The 21,296-nt window shown below is 45.5% G+C and overlaps 1 protein-coding gene across 2 annotated transcripts in view; it reads left to right on the top strand.

Annotated features, from left to right (window-relative positions):
- The first annotated feature begins 582 nt into the window (after window positions 1–582).
- LRIG1 (leucine rich repeats and immunoglobulin like domains 1) overlaps window positions 583–21,296 on the top strand; it is a 115,771-nt gene continuing 95,057 nt past the window's right edge. For both annotated transcript variants that reach the window (XM_047096195.1, XM_047096194.1), the window contains exon 1: window positions 583–1,452. In XM_047096195.1, coding sequence (XP_046952151.1) covers window positions 1,235–1,452 — 218 coding nt within the window. In that variant the 5' untranslated portion in view covers window positions 583–1,234. The remainder of the gene's footprint in view (window positions 1,453–21,296) is intronic.

Genomic DNA, 21,296 nt, shown 5'->3' with positions numbered 1-21,296 from the left:
AATGAAATAAGTAAAGATGCCTCAATAGGTAGGAAATTTGCGGAGTTTTAAATCTGTGTCTATGCTCCTAGAGGGCACCTGGAAAATGAGTGTAGATTCCCTCTATATCCTTGGCCCTATTTACAGCCAGGGAAGAAGAGAAGAAACTTTTTGGTCAGACTACTGCAAAGTGGAGGCGTTACCCTCTTTATCAACTTTCTCTCCTCCCCTAGCCCCAGAGGGCATGTCTTTCCTCTTCTCTCCAGTCTGCATCCCGCTTTTCCACTACCAGACTGCAAGTCCCCTTTAAGACTCGGAGGACGCCTCACCCTTTCTCCTCCCAGTCCCCCGCCCTTCACACCTTGGGTGGGAAAAGAGAGTGGGGCGGGGTGGTCGGAGGGGCGGGATCATGGTGAGCGCACCAATGGCTCTCCAGGCTGGTCGTCCTGGTCTCCAGCAGCCAATGAGCAGCAGGCAGGGGGCGTGGCGGGGCGCTGTTGCAAAGCATCCAACGTGGGCCCGCAGAAGGCCGCGGGGCGCGGAGCCCAGGGGGTGTGTGAGGGCGAGCGGCCGGGGGTGGAGCCTCGGGGACCCGTCGGGGCTGGGCCGTGGGGAGGCGAGAGGCAAGCGACTGATTGTTCCGCCGCGAGGTCGGCTGGGCTCTCGCCTCGCTGAGGAGCCGCGCACAGCCCGGAACTGCGCGCGCGCGCTCTGCCTAAAGCGTTGGGACAGCCAGGCGCACGGGGCCCTCGAAGCAGTGCGGGGGTGACCGTGCCGTCCAGCCCGGAGTCGGCTGCCGGGCGCTCCGAGCCGAGAGGAAGATGCATTCGGGCGCACAGCTCAGGCTGCGAGGCTGAGCGCTTTCTGTGCAGCAGAGGCAGCCGCACTGCCCTCGGCCGGCGGCGGCGGCAGTTGGCGTGCACGGGGGCTCAAGATCCGGCCAGGAGCGCGGCGGGAGGACGAGGAGAGCCGGCCGAGCAGCTCTTGCCCGGATCCGTGGGCTTCGCAGCGAGCACAGCCGGGTCGGCCCGGATGGGCGCGGGGCTCGCGGCCCCAGCCGGGCGCTGCGGAGCGGTCCGGGCACCGGGGGCCCGCTGAGCGCCGGAGCCGCGGCAGCGGGGGAAACTTGTGCGGGCGGCCATGCCCCGGCGCGGAGCCTAGTGCCGAGCGGAGCCTCCGCGGACCAGCCGGTGCCTGCGGTCGTCCGGGACCTCGCAGCCCCCGCGCCCCGAGTTCGCCGCGCGTTCCAGACAAGATGGCGCGGCCGGTCCGGGGAGCTTTCGGGGCCCCGCGCCGCTCGCCCTGTCCTCTCCTGTGGCTGCTGCTGCTGCTTCGGCTGGGGCCGGCGACGGCTGCGGCCGGCCCGCGACCGCCCTGCGCCGCCGCCTGCACTTGCGCGGGGGACTCTCTGGACTGCGGCGGGCGCGGGCTAGCAGCGCTGCCTCCGGACCTGCCCGCCTGGACGCGGAGCCTGTAAGTGCCGCCCTTCCCCTGAGCCCCGGGGCGCTGTCACTTGGGGACGGGGAGGCTGGGGTGCTTACCCGGGAAGGGCGTGAGGATTGAGGGGCGTGCCTGTGTGTGTGTGTCGCGGTGGTGAGATCGTACATGGGGGTCCAGAGGGGAAGAGTGTGCCAGATGGGGGTGTGGAAGTGAGAACGTGGGTGGTGAGGGTCCCGGGGAGAAAAGAGTGTGCCTCGTGGCGTTTGGAGGTGAGTGAGCATAGGTTTTGGGGTGTAGAGGTGAGAACGTGGGTGATGCGGCTCCATGGGAGAAAAGGCTGTTCCTCGTGGGGTCTGGAGGTGAGCGAGCATAGGTTTTAGGGTGTGGAGGTGATTGCGCCCCGGGGCCTGAGGGCGATCTGGGAGGTAGAGTCTGAAGGTGAGGGAGTGTGAGTGAAGAGTGTGGAGGCGAGGGTGTTTGTGCGTATGTGTGTGGGTGGAGTGGGAAACATCTGGAGGCGAGAGTGTGAGGAAGTCTGTCTGGGGTCTGCGGGTGTGTGTTTCTTTTTTTCCTCTCCTGTAACCCAACTCTTTGGTGTCTGAGCTCCTTGGCCTTCCAGTGGGTAATGAATGAAGGTGACTCTTGGCTCCAGTCTTCCATTTACATTATTTATTGGCGAGAGTGCGCGTGTAGCAGCCTTCTCCTCCCCCAGGACCCCGTGGCCTGACTTGGCTGTGGCCACGGTGGAAGGTTGCCTTCCCCGGAGCAGCCATGAGTTAGGGGGAGTTGGAGAGTTCCTGCATCTGTGATGGCCGGGGGTGCTGGTCTCTTTCCACCTGATGGGCATTAGGGAGCTGGGTTTCCAGACCCTTCCTTTTGGGCTTGATGGTCCAGTAGGGTGGAGCCCACACTTGAGCATTTCTCCCCTGTAAAGGGTGCAAATTAGTTTTGGAGTTGTGTTACTTCAGGAGAGGGTGCCAGGGACTTGCTTGATTTAAGCTGTTTGTTTCACCTGAAAGATGTTCTTTTCTGTGCTGTCACAGTTTTGGCCTATCAGGACTTAGTGGGACCCTTCTTACAGGAGAGTTGGCAGGAAAAAAGCTGCATTAGACTTCACTAAATATGGTAGAGTATAATAGCCTTTTTTCTACTTTTAAGAAATATGGTCCTGAGTCAAATCCTATCGAGTTATGGGTAATTAGCATCTATGCAGAACTATGAGTACCTTCCAGAAAAGGCCTAGCTTGAGTCATCTGCTTTTTAGTTGGATAATTGGACGTCTTTCCTAGAATGTAGAGGGGCACAGGAGTGTCCTCAGACAGGACATTCAGTGTTTGAAGAAGGGACAACTGATGACATAACTTTTAACCAACACCTGTGGCTTGAGCTAAGAAAAAGTGGTCTGGGTATCTGGCTGCTGTGAAGGGGAAAGAAGAAAAGTTGGTTCCTTTCTCACGTGAAGAGCCGGTGCCTCTGAAAACAGGGTGCAGATCTTTAACTCGCATCAGGCTACATATTGCCTAAGGATCAAGTTCTTCAGAGTCCTGAAGCTGGACTTTCGTTACGGTTAGGTTTTCCCCTGCAATTTTCTGCTTTTTCTATGTGATTCACTGACTTAGTGAAGACCAGTGGTCATAGTGGGGGGTTTAATAGAGGCAGTGGCTGTTAAGTAGTAGGAGGGAGATAGAGCCCAGCCTTGCCAGTAGGTAGTATTTCATTTACTTGGGGCAGTCTGAGGTATTGTGGTTTTTCCTTTACGTTTTCTTAGGATAGTTTTTCAAATAAAATCACGTGGGCAGAATCAGAATAACTTCTTGAGTGTTCACCTGTTGGAAGAATGACTACCAATGCCATATGTTCATGGCATTGTGGGGAAGGCACTTAGCTCAGAAGTAGTGACTTTGCAGACAGCATAGGGTGTCCTGTTGTTGGCACTTTCCTGTGGTCACAAGATCCACTTTGCCTTGTCCTTTAATTTTTGGAGCAAAACTACTGGCCGTTTTTTTTGGCTTCCTGTTGCTTGGGAGTGACGTTTCACATGACATAAATACCTTTTAAATTGCAGTCTTGTCTCTTTTACTCACACATTTGATGACCAGTAAATACCTAAGTGGGTATTCTGAGCTTCAGTCGATGTGATTATGCTGATTATGGTGTTAACTGATTAGATTTTGAGATGTGAATAGTGATTTCTGATTAGTATGTGTTAATAGCATGTTCACTACAAAATGGGTATCTTTTGGAAAATATTTGTAAAGTCATTTTTCTGGTTATAGAAAAATGAAGTGTGTTGTAGTGTGTGTGTGTGTGTGTGTGTGTGTGTGTGTGTGTGTGTGTGTGTTTTCTAGACCAGATTTCTCCATTTAAATCATTAGTCTTATTCTGAGTTTTCTATCAGGATAGTTATATGGTTTATATTCCTGGCTGTGATTCAGCAAGACTTTAGGAGAGAAAGTCTCTGTATATAATAAAATAAAATATCTTGTAGTTTCACCAAGTTTATACCCTTAATCCATTGTGTCTAGAAAATTGCTTTGAGCTCATTTATAACCCCATGAACTAGATTTACTGCAGCTAGTTCAAACAATTTCAGGCTGTGGGTTTGAGATAGAAGGGGACCTGTGGTTTTATGGAAGTTTTTGTTGTTTTGTTTTTTGCTTTTGTAAACAGTGCATCTAATTTTGGAGTTGCTCCTAGGCTTAGCGTAGGCAAAGTAAAATTTCTTACTAGTGAACGTAAATGCAGTTTGAATAGAAAAAATGGAATGGCACTGGTAGAAGGGAAAATACATTCATTCCTGGGGCCTCAGGATAACTTATTCAGCACAATAACTTATGGTTGTAGTAGTTGAGCCATAACTGAGTCTGCCATCCCATGACGTAGGTGAGATTGGCATAGCCCGACCAGCACATTCATAAATAGCACCAAGCACTGCCAAGCCTTATTCCAACTTCCCAGAACTTTAGAAGAAGTTGAACTTCTTAGAACTTAGATGTTTGCTTTCTTTGAAATTATTTTTGAGAGCATGGCTTCAGAAGCTGTTTAAGCAGTATTAAATACAACTTACCTTAGACTCTTACCTGTGCCATGAAGTTGAGCACAGTAGGTTGCTAGTTTAACTGTTCTGGGGGCTGCATGGTGGCTCATGGCATTGGGATAGGAAGGAGGGCAGGCCCTGGAGGAACAAATCCGGGTTTTCAGTGGTCTTTTTTGTGGAGGGAAGACAAGATAGAGCTTTTTAAAGTAAGGACTTTCACTCAAGGACTCCGAGTGTGGTTATCCTGAGCCACGTTAAGATGAGCGTATTGATTTGGGTCTCTTTGTGTTAGGTCTCCTTATGCCAGTGCAGGACCAAGCCAGGGGCTTAAATCTAACCTTGTGGGTTTTGGCTCCGAAGTGGTGCTCAGGATTGCATTAGAAAATAAGCACCAGCCCAGGTTGCCATTGTAGTTGTGAAGCAAAGAGGGCCTTTGTCTTTCAAATTTTACAGCTGTGCTGGAAGGGCCAGGTGTGCAGAGTGTTGTGAATTAAGGATTTGGAAAATACTTCCCATCCTGTTTATGCAAATTAGATTTAAAGTAACGATGACCAAATTGTTCCAGAACCTCAGCTAAGATTCGCGTATGTGTGTGTGTATGAGTGTGTGTGTTTTGAGAAGTTGATTATCGTCAGGGTTGCCCTGAGGTCTTCCTTTCTGCCCGTTTTCCTTTTTGTGGCTCTATGTAAAACGGAAGAACTCAGCAGACCTTCGCCATCTTGTGATTTATGAAGATGGGCAGCGGTTGTTTGGAATAGGGAACCTCAGAAACACAGGTTAATGGCAGAACATCCGAAAGGTGCAAGTGCTCTCAGAGTTTGAGGAATAATTAGTTTGGGCTCAGGGTCCTTGTCTTTGCAACAAGTGTCAGAAGCCTGGCCTGGCCTCACTTCCCCTCCGTGGTGAAGCACTTATCTGTTACTAGATCTCCGATACCTGTTTTGAGTAAGGGAATCTGGCAAATAAAATTGGGTGCCTTGACAGAAAGGCACACTATTTAAGTCCCTCTGATGTGAAATTATAAGCATCAAATGTAATTTTTGAATACTGTTAAATTACGAATTGTACAGAGACTCCCACGTCCCCATAGAAGTGAACTGTGTTGGCACACAGTTGCCCCTTGCCTTTAGGATATGTCAGAACTGTTCGTGGCCTCTTTCCCAGGGACTATTTTAAAAAGAGATGTGCTCCTCTCTTTCCATAATCACATTTGGTCGCTAGATTTCACAGGGTTTGGGCTTTGGAATGTGTTGTCAGGAATAATTCATCATCTCCAAAAGAGAAGACGATTCAATGCAATGTAATAAGAGCTGGTTCCTCCTGGATGTCCTGATGCCCCGGTCCTCTAGCTCCGATCGTTCAGTTAAGGGTTTCTCTCCCTGCAGTGTTCATTTCTTTGCCTGGGTTCCCCACGCAGCCTTCCCTGAGCACGTTGGGATGGCCTCTGGCTGACCTTTTCTCCCTGAGACACCGTGCTCACAATGAAAGGGCCTCTCCCCCATTCTGTAGAAGTGTCTCCTTGGTGCAAAGGCTTTTCAGCATCCTCCCTTTCAGGGCGGACAGGAATGCGAGAGAGCCACTAGGGTTTTTTGTTTTTTGTTTTTTTTTTTTTTTTTTTTTTTTTTTGTCACTTAACAATGCACCTGGCCCAGTTCTGTGCACCTGCTAAAGCCCTGAAGGCCTATGAGCCAAGGACGGGGAAGTTGTTTAACATAGCCTATGGTTATTTTAAAAGTGACATCCAAAGGAGAGAGAAGTCTGGAAAAGGGATTCATTGAATTCAAAGTCTATAAGTAATAATGGATGTTGGTTGTACCAGGGTCTTGTCTTTTCTTTTTTTCTCATTTGTTTAAAACTCAAAAGGATTCTTCTGACTTACCCCATGGGTTGAAGAACTGTAAGTTTCATGAGCAAGCCTAATTTTCAACTCCTTTTGAATGAGCTTGGTGACATTTGTTCTCTGGGGACCTTCCCCCTCCTCAGCAACTGCAATTTGAAACCCTGGGGGTCTTTTAAAAGCCAACAGGACTCTGGGCTGTGTTAATATTCAGAGCTGTTTACAATGGATGCAGTTTCAAAGGCTGAAGGCATTGTCTTGAGACAGGAGGGAGGAGGGGGGGAAGAAAAATTCCCAGGCAGAGGAGGGGAAATATCTAAAAATCCCCAATGTTCCTTGGCCTGTGGGAAATTCAGGGACTGTTAGTAGTGTTTGGTGGTTTGTTTTTTGTTTTAATAACTTAAGCATGGCATTGAGTCTATGGGGTCTAGTCCATCTACCTCATGGTTTCAGTTCATGTTGTGTGTCAGTGATGTGATTGTCTTCTGCTTTTGTATCAAGTTGAAGTGTGAGAATGAACAAGAAGCTCAGATCTGTTTGTATCTCCCCATGCAAAGAAGCAGGACTTTAAAGACCAGAGGTTAAAATTTTCACAACCGTTTACCCTCTTGGAACCTGCACTATCTATCTATCTATCTATCTATCTATCTATCTATCTATCTATCTATGCATCTATATCTATGTATCTATGTACCTATGTATCTATATCTACCTGTCTATCTATCTATCGGGTTTAATAGTACAGACTCACCAGTTAATTGGCCAATTCTGTGACTGTGGCTAAGAAAGTTTCTACTGAAAAACTTTATACGTGACCATTGTTGTCATGAAGTGAAATGAATAGATAAATCAGGATTGTCAAAAAAAAAAAAAAAAAGAAAGAACATTGTGATTTGTGTATGGTATAATTGGAAGTTGCCAATTTGTATCCTAGTTTTTGTTTGTTTTTGGAGGGGGGTATGCTTATGAATTTTTCTTATCCAAAGGGTTTTTGCCTTATGTATTTCTATATTATATAATCTAATTTTTAATATGTGGTTCTTATCCAAGTATGTTATGCGTAGTCTTCTGAGACACAAGCCATAAGCCTAACTGCTTACAAAAGTTACTCGGTTTCTTAAGCTGTTCCCCTAGGGGCACCTGGGGGGGGGCTCAGTCGGTTAAGCGCTAGACTTCGGCTCAGGTCATGATCTCACAGTTCCTGGGTTTGAGTCCTGGGTCAGGCTCTGTGCTGACAGCTCAGAGCCTGGAGCCTGCTCAGATTCTGGGTCTCCGTCTCTCTCTGCCCCTCCCCTGATACTGCTCTCTCTAAAAAGTAAATAAATAAACATTAAAAAAAAAAAAAGCTGTTGCTCCATTTCCCTGGGTTTCATGCTCATGCTCTCTGTGTCCTGCCTTTAGTTGTTCTCTTTGTCCTCAAAATGAGTGTTCCCCACTCAGCTGGACCCTGGGTCTTGGGGTGGGTTATTGGTGGGGAAGAGATTGGGCGAGGGTGAAGCTTTCTTCTCTTTCACTCCCGTTAGATATGTGGATGCCTTCATCCCTGGTGATCACACCCAGCACATACCCTTCTCTGGGGAATAGTGTTAAGATTGAAATTATTTGTAGGGGCCATCCCTGGGTCCACCACCCCAGAGCTAACATGTGATTTGGGGCAAATCTCCTTGTTTCTACAAAGGGGATCCTAATATTCTATGTGCAGGTACTATGAAGACAGATAACTCATGGGTTTAGCCCACTTCGTCGATGTGAGTCTGTCAACTCGCTGGTGATTGCAGAGCACAGCTCGAAGGTTAAAGCCTTGGTAGTAACTCAAATTTTGCATCTTCTCATGGCCAGGCCCTCCACGTCAGATTTCCTGGTGACAGAGGCTTCCTAGGAAAAGTTCCCTTTTCCTATCTGAAGGGCTTGTTTTGGAGTGGGCAGGTGGCAGGGCTCACATCCCACTTGGCCTTCTCTCATGAAGTTTTTGGTGATTTGTAGAAAGTGAAACAAGTAAAACTTCATGTGCCCTTGGGAATCGCGGAGCAACCTGGCGGGAAGCTGTGAACAGTTGCAGCAAATTAACAAATTATGCAATTAGCAAAAATTATTGAGGTGGTTTATAAATGTATTCCAGTTGTGCAAATACTTCTGTCAGTTTAGCATTATCCTTTGGGAGGTGGGTGTGTGAAGGAGACAGAGAACTGAGAGGCCCTTAAACTAATAATTTTATCCTATTATTTCCCTGGTTTCATTGAAACTGAGCCCTACTGAGACGCAGGTCGCGCCTCTTAGTCAATGGCTCGGAAAAATGCAGGTGCACTCCTCCAGACAGGGGTTAGGTTACAGATTTTGGGGCCAGCTGAATCCTGCGCTGTACCCATTTCTCTTTGGAAATGTTTGAGGGTGGAGGAGGGGCGAGGGGAGGTGATTGTTGGGTTGTATGCAGAGAGCTGGAGAACTCTGACATTTTTCATGTGTTTGGGTTTGTCTGCAGTTGTATTGTACGGGGACATGGGTGGTGAGCACAGGGTCATTTGAGGAATCTGGCAAGGATGCTGTCTGAAAAGACATTTGCTGTTGATCCTTCTGCACCTGTACCTGCGTCCCTTCCCCAGTGAATGGCCACAATTCACAGCCTTGCCCACATGAACGGCTGCGATTGTTGGCGTCTTTATTACTATTTAATCTAGCATAACCGGTAAAGCCCATTGTGTGAACAACCAATCCGTTCATCTCTGCAAGTCCTAATACATCTTGGTTTCCTTATGAACCAGGATGCAGGTTCCAATCACTGCTTGTTCAGTTTGTTTTGGCAAAAGGTGGCATTCAGAGAGTTTAAAGAAAGCATGGCCTGTCTCTTTTTAAGCACTTTGCATTGATTTTTCTTTCAACTTTTGTGGTGCGTAGATCTCCAATCTAAGATCTGCAGGGTTTTGTTTTGTTTTGTTTCCTCAAGGTCTCATTATTAGGAAGAAATGAGGGAGGGTCTGTCCAGCAAGCAGAATTATCTAGATGTTGAGAAATGAGGTGGAGATAATGGAGGCAAGTGCTCCCCCTACCCCACCCACTACCTGTCCTTTGCTCCTTGTACCAATTTATAATCTGTCATTCAAATAACTTGCCTCTTATTTTAGGGCGGTTTTTAAGAAATATGAATTTGAACAATATTTGAAAGAAATCATTTAAGTGTTCATCTGAAAGGAATTGTGGTTAAGCTATATTTACAGAATGTTTATTGAGCACATACTGTGTGTGCTCTGCATTTATATGTTCTTGGAATAGAGGTGGGTTTTGTTTTTTTTTCCTTCTTGTGGGAGGTGCTTAGAAAGTTCTTTTGTCCTAGCGTCCTTTGCCGGAGGTGTGCAATTCTGATGAACTCTGCTCACTCCCCATGTAGCTCTTTATTGGGATGTTTCAACTGTGCTATTAATTGCTGATTGGAAGCCATTAGTGAACAAACATGATTTCAAAAGTGTAATTTAAAAAGTGATATTTCAGATATTGTTGGTTAACAGAGGGGTAATTAACTGTCAGTTGTAGTTAAGTCTTGAGTCAGAATTGAGTTAACTGTTGTTTACTTTGCAAGGCCTGACTCTCCAGCTGTGGCTACTTGAGGCTGCTTTAAATAGAGTTAGAGGCACCCTATAAGAAAATCCTCCAAAAGCGAAGAACTCGGTTCCTGGAACCCTCTGTGCTTGATTTCAGCTTCACACGGACTTGAAAATGCTTTTCTTCAAGTAGCTGCAGAATGGTTTTGTTTTGTTTTGTTTTGTTTAAGTCCATAGTTTAATTTCTCCTTAGCCTTCGCCGCCGTTTTTATTTGGGAGACCCTTTCAGGTTTTAACGCTGAGCATCACTTCCTTAGGAATCTGAATGGGAGTTATGTTGTTCCCCAAGTTCTGTTCGCTTATCGTGGTTTATGGAATTATTTCCATATTTGTGAAAATTGAATTCAATTTCGATTATGGAGTGGTCCGTGGTTTTTAAAGCTGTCCAGTGTGGTCCGGTTAAACTCATGGATATATTAGGCTTAATTAAATTTATATGATATTTGATTAGATACCATCTTACAGCGAATTCTACTTTTAGAAAAGTGGAAGCACATGCCAAAGGGTTTAAGAAACTTCTATGGGTGGTGGAAAACTGACAATTGAGAAATTTCGACTATGCATTTAATTTCTGTTTTGCAAATCGGAATAATTACATTCTTTCATCCGATTTCAGCAGTGTGGTACCTCGGTCCGTGACCTAGGTCTTGCCTAGGTTTTAGTTTGCGTTTTACTTTTAATTTGGGGGCTGCTCAGTGACTTCTTCTCTCCACCTGGGCTGGTGTGAGTTTCCGGCACACGGGCTCCCAGTGCTTGCAAAACTTATAAACAGCCAGAGGAACTCATTGCTTCCAGGAAGTTGGTTGATGATGCAGAAGCTGCAGCTTGGAGGGGATGGGGTTGCCTTCTGCCTTGGGAGGACAGGAGGTCCAGAAAGCAAACTGAAATGTTCTGTAGCTGTGAAAGCCTGCCTCATCCCAAATTCCTCCGAACATTTCCTCAGAGATGGTGTCTGTGTAGGACTGTTGGCCACGGGCGTTTGACCTCACCGAGAGCTGTGCTTTGCCCAGGAGAAAAATCCGGAACGCTTCTGTGGACATTTTTGGGTGCTTTCACAAGTTCCTTTGAAACCGTACTTAGAAACGATTAAATTATATTGAATTCCAGACTGTCCTAAAATAAGACTGGCTGACCTCAAAATATTATTTGCTGGGGGGAGGGGTAGGGAAATTCAGTATATGTGAAATCTTGGAATTCAGTACATCTCTCTGGACAGAAAGGCTACATTTCATGAAGCTTCATAAAGGGGTTCCTTACCAAAGAGGGATAAAAACTATTGAACTGAAAGGAAACATTAATTTTCTTAAATTCTGAAGGCAGAAATATAGTAGGCTGAAAAATAGCCCATGGCCGCGTATCAGGAGACCTTGGGGTTTTGTTCCAGCCCTGCCCCTGATTCACAGTGTGACCTTGGGCTAAATAATTAATTTCCTTCCTATAAAGGGATGTACGACTTCTATGACTCCTTATTTTCAGGTTTATGATTCCATCCTAATTGAAGCAAAGAGGGAATAAATAAGCTTACTGTTCATCAGATGGCAAGAATTAGAAAATGGATGTGTGTGTATAACATACTTACTTACAAGTAATCTTTGCCTGTTTGGGGATTCTGAGTGGAATCCTCAGATGCATACACAGGGCAGCAAAGGCTGTGTGCATGGAGACACTTCAATGAGTAAGACTTTAGGTTTTATCGAAGCAGAGCAAATATTCCACGGTATTTCTTTCTTTGACCATTGCCTCTTTTTTTCCCTTTGGAAAGCCCCAAGAAAACTATGGAAGCTAATGCAGACCTATTTTACATCTTTGATTGAGCTTTTTAAGATTTAGATCAAAAAAGGCACAGAAATTAATGGTACGGTTTTCCGAAGAGTTGCTTATCTCTGCTTTTCTCGGGGCCACAGCATCTCAAGCAGGCCTTCCGTGCATACTTGGGATGAGTGAAGTTGTAAGTGAGGGTACTGCCTTAAATTTCTAGATGGGCCATCTGTGACAGATTTAAGTAGTAATCGCCAAAGGAAAGGCAGTGAAACACCACCTTGTCTGTCTTTTCTGAGCCGGTTCGTCGTGGTGGGAACATGGTGGGTATCAGAGCAGCTTTTAACTCTTACCAAGAGAGATGGTTTGTGTGTATCTTTCAGGGTAGAAACCCAATGGCCTAATATCTAGAGTCCCGTGGCTTGGTTTCCCCGATTTCAAAGTCTGTCTCTCACTCTTTTTTTTGGTTGGGTTAATACCAAAGCCACCCATCTGCCTTTGTCATCAGTTTCCTCTTGGTCAGATGCTGTTCTTGAAAATTGTGAGCCTGTCACCATTGGACTCCTTAAAAGACTTTATGTATCGTGCAGAATCTAGAAGTTTTTATCTTCTGTGTTGTGGCCATCTCCCTTTCTTCCACATGGAGTTTATTCCTGCTTTCAGTGAACCGTCCTGGGCTTTTCTCTTCCTTCCACTCATTCTTTGTCATGTAAATTGTCATGAGACGGAACCTTTGGATTTTTTTCTCTTTTTTTCTTTAGAACAAATCCTTGGAATGTGGAACCTTGTTTGGGGATACAGCTAAAATGCAGTGAAGTTGGGAGGCACAATTAGTGGTTTGGAACTTCTTGACAGGAAGTTTAACAGGAATTAGGGGACTACTTTAGGACTAAAGGAAATAATCCAAAGAACTAGAATTTTTTTTTAAAGCATTCCCCTTTTAAGATTTCAAAATGGCCTTTTTTCATGTGCTTTCTGAGATCAAAATAGACCAAATAATCTTCCCATCCTTCTGAGCCTCTTTTGTTAATGTCAGACATTCTCTGTTTTTCACTTGACCTCATTCACTCATTATTTATATATCTAGTCCTCTCTCAGGATTCTCAGAGTCTCTCAGGTTAGTAAGTTTTCACACATCGCTGTCTTCTTCCTCCAGTTAGATTTGAAAGCCTCGGGGATTGTTGAGTTTCATGTACCAAGGGGCTCCTGGTAATTATTTGTTAATTGACCTGTGACTTTCCTTCTTGGGGCTTGGTCCATCTTTTCTGGGCAGAAAGGATCCCATGTTATCATTGTTTCGTAAAGGGCTTCTGATGTTTACCTCCAAAGTGTGATTCCTCCTGATTGACCTGTGTGGAGGACTTAACAGAAGTGTTTTTTAGATTTTAGATGCAAGGAGTCAAAGGCCATTTTCTTTGTGTTGAGGATCTGTTTTCCTATCCAGCATTAGCTGACGTGTAAAGGGATAGTTTCAGAGGCGAGTGCTCCTTGCAGACCTTCTGTGAAAAGTCATAGCTTGGGTTTTGTCTGAATTTTTAATAACTGTTTATTTTGAGAGAGAGCGTGTGAGTGGAGGAGGGGCAGAGAGAGAGAGGGAGAGAGAGAATCCCAGGCAGGATCCACGGTGTCAGTGCAGAGCCGGACGTGGGACTCATTCTCAGGAACCCTGAGATCATGACCTGAGCTGAAATCTAGAGTCGGACGCTTCACTGACTGAGCCACCCAGGCGCCCCTGGTTTGTCTGATTTTCTGTGGCAGGGTGAACTTTTGGAGAAAATGTTGACCTAGAACAAAAATTATGGATGGTCCTCCCTTCCTTTCCCCTTATTTTCTCCTTTCTGCTTGAGAACCACTTCAAAGCATCAGATGTGTTGGTGCCAGACGCCATGCAGTTATTGTTAAAAGAATTTGGAAATATAATTGAAAACAAACTTTGTTGAGCCGAGTAGATCCAGGCGAGTTCTTATTTTGAGGGAGAAGGGAATTCCAAGTTTTTCCTCTATTTGGAGCTGATGTCTCCGAACACTTGTTCTGCGAGATGAATCATCTGTGAATTCTACATCTGGGAGTTATATATTGGGAAATGGCATTCTTTTTAAATGCAGAAGAAACACAAAAGCTTAAAGTTACAGTGTAGTTGGAAAATTCTAGTCAGAGTTTAAAAAAAAAAAAAGAGCATTGAGGTGAAATTGGCAGAATCGCTGGACATGAGCTTGTGATACCTAAAATAGACATGCCCATGTATGGAAAGCAACATGACAGCCACGCTTATTTATGGGGACCCCTCCTCTTTGTTTTGAGACCCATGAGATTTAAAAAAAAAATTGTGTAAACATCAGCTAATTAGAATCATTAGTGAACGCAAATGGGACTTGAGTCTGAATTTATTGATGCATTTGTCTTGAACACTTCAAGTAAGCTCAAGCCACGTTCAGCAGCAAAAGGCCCAGAACAGTGCAGCGTTCCAGGGTCTGCTGGGGAAGATAACGACGCGTCCCCTTTGTCTACAAAGCCCCCTTTGTTCCACACGCGTGGTTGTAGTGGGGATGAAGCGTGGGGATGAAGCAGCCATGTTGTTAGGGGACACAGTGGTCAGAGGGGTGGCTCTGGAGTCCAAGCTGCCTGGGTGATCTTGGACAACTAGCTTCCCTCTGACTCGACTTCCTCTTGTGTTAAATGAGGATAATTGTAGCTCTAACCTTGCTATGAGGGCGAAATTGAAATGCCGTATAACTTTCAGAGGAGAGTCTGACACATCGCAAAAGCTTAAGAAAGGTGAGCTGTCACTGTCACAACCACTGCAGTAATTGTAGTTCACATTTTTGCAGCAGGAATCGTGTCCTGTAACGTAATTATCATGTTAGGTCTGTGAAATACGTTCCCCTCTGCATGATACACGAGGCCGGGAGGGGCTGCGTGACTAGCCCAGGGTCTAGCGATTGCCAAAGCTAGAACTCAAACCTGCCTCTCCGTGCTGGTGTTTCGAAAGAATACGGTAAGAACTGGTACTGTCGGTTTTCTTGTGTTTGCCCTTGCTTCCCTTTCTGTGAATTCTTTGAGGCCAGGGATCAGTCCTGCAACTCTTGGGGCCTACAGCGCCTAGCCCAGTTCCGGCCAGTGCGGCCTAAATGGTGTCTTGACAGTGATCTTGAAGAGCGTGCTTCTTCATTGGCAGACTTGTGTGTCAGAATCCATTTTTGGTGTGCCCCTTTGGTGAAGGGGGTGGTAGCAGGCACATATGTCTCACCATCTGTTGTTTATTGTTTCTGTTAGGTTGTGGTTTGTGTTCCCATTCCGTGTTTCTTTGGTTTCTGGAGCAACTGCGAATATTATATGCTCGGGGATCAAAAAAGTAAACTATTTATAAACAGTAAAGTATCCTTGGGTTTGGAAAGTGTTTTTCTCAAATGCATGTATATTTGGTGGCTTTATGATAATCTCACTGATGTATCATGAGACAATTTGTAGACTGAGGCACATGTAAAAGTCGGGCGAGTCATAGGCTGGCCTTGTGTAACCAGCTTACAAACAGCCTTGGTGATAAGGCCCTGGTGTTAACGCTGACCTGAGTGGTGTATTTTTAACTCAAGAACATATAAACAGTTTAGCCTGCCGTTGGAGTTTATACTCTGCCTGAAATCCTTGGCATGCCTTGAGTCCTGCAGCCCTGGGAGATACATATGTGGTCCTGGGAGAGTGTGGTAGCCACCAGTGGTCCACGGGCCCCCACCCTTCACCTTAAAAAAAAAAAAAAAAAAAAAAAAAGACCCAGCAGAGAGCTGGAAGGAAGAAAGGGAGAATTCCTCAGTGGTTTTGTATGATAAATTTCATATTCAGCTTTTCTTCTCTATTGTTTCATTAAGGCATACGGATTTTAGGGGGCTTGGGGGAGGTTTTTCTCCTCCCTGTTTGGCCAACCACGCCCCGAACCCCCGCCAGCTACAGGGTCTCTGCAGAGTCACAGACTGGAACACATGACTCCTACCGCCTAAGGCTTTGGCTGTCCACCCACATCTCCAACGTTCATTGTTTCTTCCTCCGTGGATCCCTGTGCCCCGGCCACCACGTGGGACTTTTTCCATGCCCTTATAATACTGCCTGTGTCACGTCCCTCACATCCTTTTCCCTCTGCCTGGAGAAATATTCTTCCCTCCTACTCATCACCCCTTAGCCATCCCTTCTCTTGGAAACCATTCCCAACCTTCCCTGCTGGGTTAGAAGTCTGCCTTGAGAACTCTGCAGTGCTCGTTGCGGAAGTGATGAGTCGACCGCTTTCTGACTCCCGCATTCGTCTGTAAGCTCCCTGAAAGCAGGGATTGGTTTTGTGTCTAACCATACCATTGTACATCAGGAATCTGGCCCACATTCTATCGATGTCGATGTAGATAGAGCCATTGGTGTTCATTCTGTGTGGTCCTATTAATTCAATAGAAAGACATTTTCTAAGTACTTAGGATAATTTAGGCCTCCCGGGGGCTCATCTGTACATTTTCTAAACGTACCTTGTCTGTTTGATAGTTTCCTCTGTTTCCCACCAAATATTAGTGTTGAGAGACTTAGAAGAATGGAAAGGAATAAGAAACAAATAGTTGGATTTGCAAGATGATAGGCAATTTCCCAGCCACATGAAGAGCTGACCGTGTTGTTTGTCCCTCTGTTGTGGGAAGGTGGCTCTTAAATCCCATATCCAAGTGTTGTTACTGAAACTCTTGTTCGTTGTAAGCACTGTGTGTGACCTGTCTCCCACATGGGGTCCCTCGTGTCGCTTCCCTCGTGGATCTCCGGTGGCTCTCCTTGGCAGCTGGGCCGGACCCGGCTGCTCTCCTTCATGTTGTGTTTGGTGAGGGAACCCACAGTGCATTTCCCAACTCTCATCTGCTCTGTTGCTGGAGCTGGTGTTCGGAGTCTGTTTTATTGAGGGTTGACCCTGCAGGGAAGAGTTGTTTCTTACCTAGACTGAGGCTGTCTAGACACCTTTCCCCTTGTGGTTATTCTGCTCAGTTTATGCTGAGCCCTGGCCAGGCAGCTGGCCTGGGTTGCTTGGCTCTTCTTTACTTTCCTAAGGCCTCTACTTTCACAAAAAGGATGGTCAGGCCAACGTCGTTTTTCTCCGTCTCTGCTGGCAGAGGAAAAGGCTGCTCTCCTTGACCGGAGCAAGTTGTAAGAACACTAAAGCCAGGTTACCTTGTCCTCAGTGGTTCAGTCCAAACTAGCAACTTAGGTTTATAGAAACTTCCATGGCAGGAGACTTTGGACAGATAGATTTCTAAATCTGGCCCCTTTCTGCTTGGATCTCAGGTGTGGGCAGTGTCCTAGAGATGGCAACAAGAGGTAGTGGGAGAGCTCTGTTCAGCCCGGTGAGCTCTGCCTCAAATGTTAATCCTGGTGGTATCGAGATCTTAGGCTGTGCATCTGCAGGAAGGCCCTTTTATACCCAGTAAGTTGTGATACGTCAAGGACCATGATTTCATGTTAATGGGGTTTTGTGCTGTTGACCTGTAGTCTAGTTACTGTGCATATATTTTAATTACTTTTAATTTTCTGGTGACACATGGTAGTCATGTTTATTGAATAAAGAGGAAACTACAAAATAAAAAAAAGAATAATTGATCTCATTATCCAGTGCTAAATATTATTACTGTGGTGTATGAATATGATGTCTGTGGTTGAATACCTACTGTGAGCCCTGTTTTTTTTTTTTTTTTTAATTTTTTTTTCAACGTTTTTTATTTATTTTTGGGACAGAGAGAGACAGAGCATGAACGGGGGAGGGGCAGAGAGAGAGGGAGACACAGAATTGGAAACAGGCTCCAGGCTCCGAGCCATCAGCCCAGAGCCCGACGCGGGGCTCGCACTCACGGACCGCGAGATCGTGACCTGGCTGAAGTCGGACGCTTAACCGACTGCGCCACCCAGGCGCCCCGAGCCCTGTTTTTTAATACAAAATTCAGGCCACTATACATTTGTAACTCTGCTTTTTTTTTTTTTTTTTTTTTTACTCGATACCATATTTTCTCCAACTTAAAACATTTTTAAAAATAGAGTTTAAGGGGCGCCTGGGGGCTCCATTGGTTAAGCATCTGACTCTTGATATCAGCCCAGGTCATGATCTCACTGTTAGTGAGATTGAGCCCTGCCCCAGGCTTTGCACTGACAGCACGGAGCCTGCTTGGGATTCTGTTTCTCCCTCTCTCCCTCTCTGCCCTTCTCTTGCACTCTCTCCCTTTCTCAAAATAAATAAATAAAAATTTAAAAACTACAGTTTAAGTCATAATTCAACCTTCTCTGATATTGGGCATCTAAGTTTTTTTCTAAACTGAAGTAAACATCCTTATAAATATATGTTTATACATTCATGTTTCCTTAGGCTGAGTTATTAAATTCAGATTGCTCTGGATACACAACTTCTTAAGATTTTTGGTGCTGCTACTTCCGAGAGGCCACCAATTTACATACGAAATTTTCCCCACACCCTCATGAACGTTAGATGTTACTTTTTGTTTTTTCTGTAACCATATACCAGTTTAATACATGGCAATGACATTGGATTATTTTAATGCGTATTTCTTTGGATAATGAGGGTGAAGATCTTTATATGTGTTACTCATAGACGTTTCCTTTTTTAACTTCCTTCTTTTTCTGATGCTTAGTTAGCCAAATAAATTATCTTCATGCCCCCGGCTGTAAACTTTGGGCTTGAACGCAGATACATAGCCCTGATAACTAGAGGTGATGTGATTCTGAGAGTCTGAAAAGCCTCTTTCTCCTAAGTGTCGCTGCATAGAACACCGTGCTCTGTGCGGGCACGTCACAGATTTTTGACTCTCAACTAGGAAATGTATTTGTGTTCTTCTTAAGCCAGAGTCGATTATGTGTTGTCGAGGGGAACTTTGCGTGGCTCTGCTGATGCCCAGAAGCAGCCCTGGACTGCCATAGCCCCCGCACAGCCAGCCTGCCTGGCTGTGCCCAAGCCGCCCTGTCTGTGGCTGGCGTGCCTGGTACCTACAGCTGGTAGGAATCAGAGCAGATTAGCGTGGCGGAGAACCCTTCAGGAACAGCTTCCAGCAAATGGAAATTATTTTAAAACAAATTGATGTGGTTTTTCTGTCAAACCTCCTTGGAGCATAAACAAGGTTGGACTGTAAGCTGCCTCCCCTCTACAGACGAGGCCGTGTTTAGAATGTGGCTTTCAGCAGAGTAAACACGGTCTTGAAAGTGAGTTGTCATTGCGAGTGTCGGATCTGAAAAGTAAAAGCGCGCTAACCAGTGTTCTCACAGCCTGTCTGATGGGCGTGTGACCCTACGCTTCTCACTCACCGGTCTTTGTTGCCACAGCTATCACTACTTCCTGGGAGGGGTTTAAAGGTAGGAAGCAAGTTGGTGTTGAAAGGACTGAAAGGAAAGAAGTGCCAGGTCAATCTCTGTGGTAAGATAAACATTTTAATCTTATCCCTTTGCCATGTGGGAATACCAAAAACATCTTGTGAAATAACCGTGTCTGTGTGTGTGGATATACATGTGTATATCTTCCAGTCTGTGCATCTTTGAATTCTCTGCCAGTTGCAAGGTGGTTCCCCCGTGCTGGGCACAATGTCAGCTTTATTAAATTGGCCATAGACTCCCTAGAAGGTGAAACAATGCTTTTAATGTTCTGATTATATATTAATGAACAACCAGGCCAAGGGGCACTTGCCAAAAAAGCTACAAAGTGAGAAAGCCACCAATATCAGAGTGAACTTTGCACTTTCGAAGTGTGAATGATGTTGGGTGAAAGAAGTTTATTGCACAAGGGGAGCAACTGGAATCTCTTTGATGTTGGTTAGCATCCAGGCCCCATTAGACTTTCGGACTTCCCAGTTAACTGCCTCTTTGCTGGCGAGGACAGCATTTGGAGGGCTAGGGCACACGCTCTTGGCCAAGAACGACCAGCATACCTGTGCAGGGGTGGAGCGGGGGAGGCATTGGGCATTTATATCTGCTTTCAGTGAACTTAAACGAATTTTAATCTAAAATGGAAATGTGGCTCAGTCAGTTAAGCGTCTGACTTCACCTCAGGTCATGATCTCACAGTTTGTGGGTTCGAGTCTCTCATTAGGCTCCGTGCTGGCAGCTCAGAGCCTGGAGCCTGTTTCGGATTCTGTGTCTCCCTCTCTCTCTCTGCCCCTCCCCGGCTTGCACCCTGTCTCTGTCTCTCAAAAATAAATAAACGTAAAAAAAAACATTGTAAAATGGAAATGTATAGTCTCTAGCCTTCCAGAAATAGCACATTGATTCTAAAATCTGCCTGGACATAGATCTTAATCAATTAGATCTTCATCTTAATCTGACTAATTTATTTTCTCCCCGCTGTGGTGACATTTCTCCTGCATTCTGGCGTGTTCCTAATTTTTGAATCGCTGGCATTGGGAACCCTGCTTTCCACAGCCTCATCAAATAATTACTCAAAAGAAGAGAAAAATGCACTTTCGAAATCCCGAGAATTTGTTTTCTGTGGGAAGGTATGCTCCAACTGAGGTTTTCCACTTGCGATGTCTTCACGAGCAGAGCTGTGGCAGTGAGTGTAGGACACAGGGAGGACTAACTGGGAAGAGGGACTTTGGAAGGAGGGGTCATGACTTTACCACTCAGAATCTGGGTATTTTGCCTGCTCTCCATTTGTTTACTAGCGTTTGGAAAAGTATTCTTGCATGTTTGTGGTACAGAAGTAGATAGTTGGCATTTTCAGTTTAGAATTTTGAGAGCCTGGTAAGGCAGCAGTTTTTTTTTCCCTTAAAAAAAACAAGAGCTTTATTGGGATATAATTCAAATTCCATAAAAAAAAAATCATCCTTTTAAAGAAATCCAGGGTTTTCAGTATATTCACAGAGTTGTACAGCCATCGTCACTAATTCCAGAACATGTTCATCAACCCAGAATTAAATCCCGAACCCACTAGCTGCCCCTCCCTGCTTTCTCCCTCCCCTCCCTTGGCCACATCGACTTCCTCTTTCTATGGATTTGCCTATTCTGGATATTTCATGTAAATCCTATCATATAATACCAGCCTTTTGGGTCTGGCTTCTTTTACTTAGCAAAATATTTTCACAGTCCTTGCATGTCGTAGCATGTATCAGTGCTTTTCCTTCCTATGGCTGCCTAATATTCCATTGTATGGATATACCACATTTTGTGTATCTGTTGATGAGTTAGTGAACTTCGGGTTGTTTCCACTTTTGGCTCTTCTGTGTAATGCTGCTGTGACGTTGGTGTGCAAAATTTTCTGCAAATGTATGCTTTCCTTTGTCTTGGGGTATGCATATGCCTAAGGTGGATGTGCTGGGTCATAGGGTAAATGTGTTCAGCTTTTTGAGGAGCTGTTAGACTGTCTTCCAGCAGGCATATGAAGTTTCCTCTCTGTCCCCAGTGTCACCAGTAGTTGTTATTGTCTGTTCTTTTCAATGGTAACCATCCTAGTGGGATGGAGTGGTATCTCCTTGTGGTTTGGGTTTGTATCTTCCTAATGACTGCTGAGGCAGAGCATTTTTTCATGTGCTTATTGGCCATTTTTAGATCTTCTTTGGAGGAATGTCAATTCTTTGCCCAGTTTTTACCTGAGTCGTTAAAAAAAGAGATAGGTTGGACGGTTGGACAGTTTTGAATGGTTTGGGGTTTT

The sequence above is a fragment of the Lynx rufus genome, unplaced genomic scaffold (genome assembly GCF_022079265.1).
Source record: "Lynx rufus isolate CCGP_SWC_20201006 ecotype Redwood Valley unplaced genomic scaffold, mLynRuf1.p SCAF_4, whole genome shotgun sequence".
Lineage (NCBI taxonomy): Eukaryota > Metazoa > Chordata > Mammalia > Carnivora > Felidae > Lynx > Lynx rufus.
This window is presented reverse-complemented; position numbering and strand designations above follow the sequence as displayed.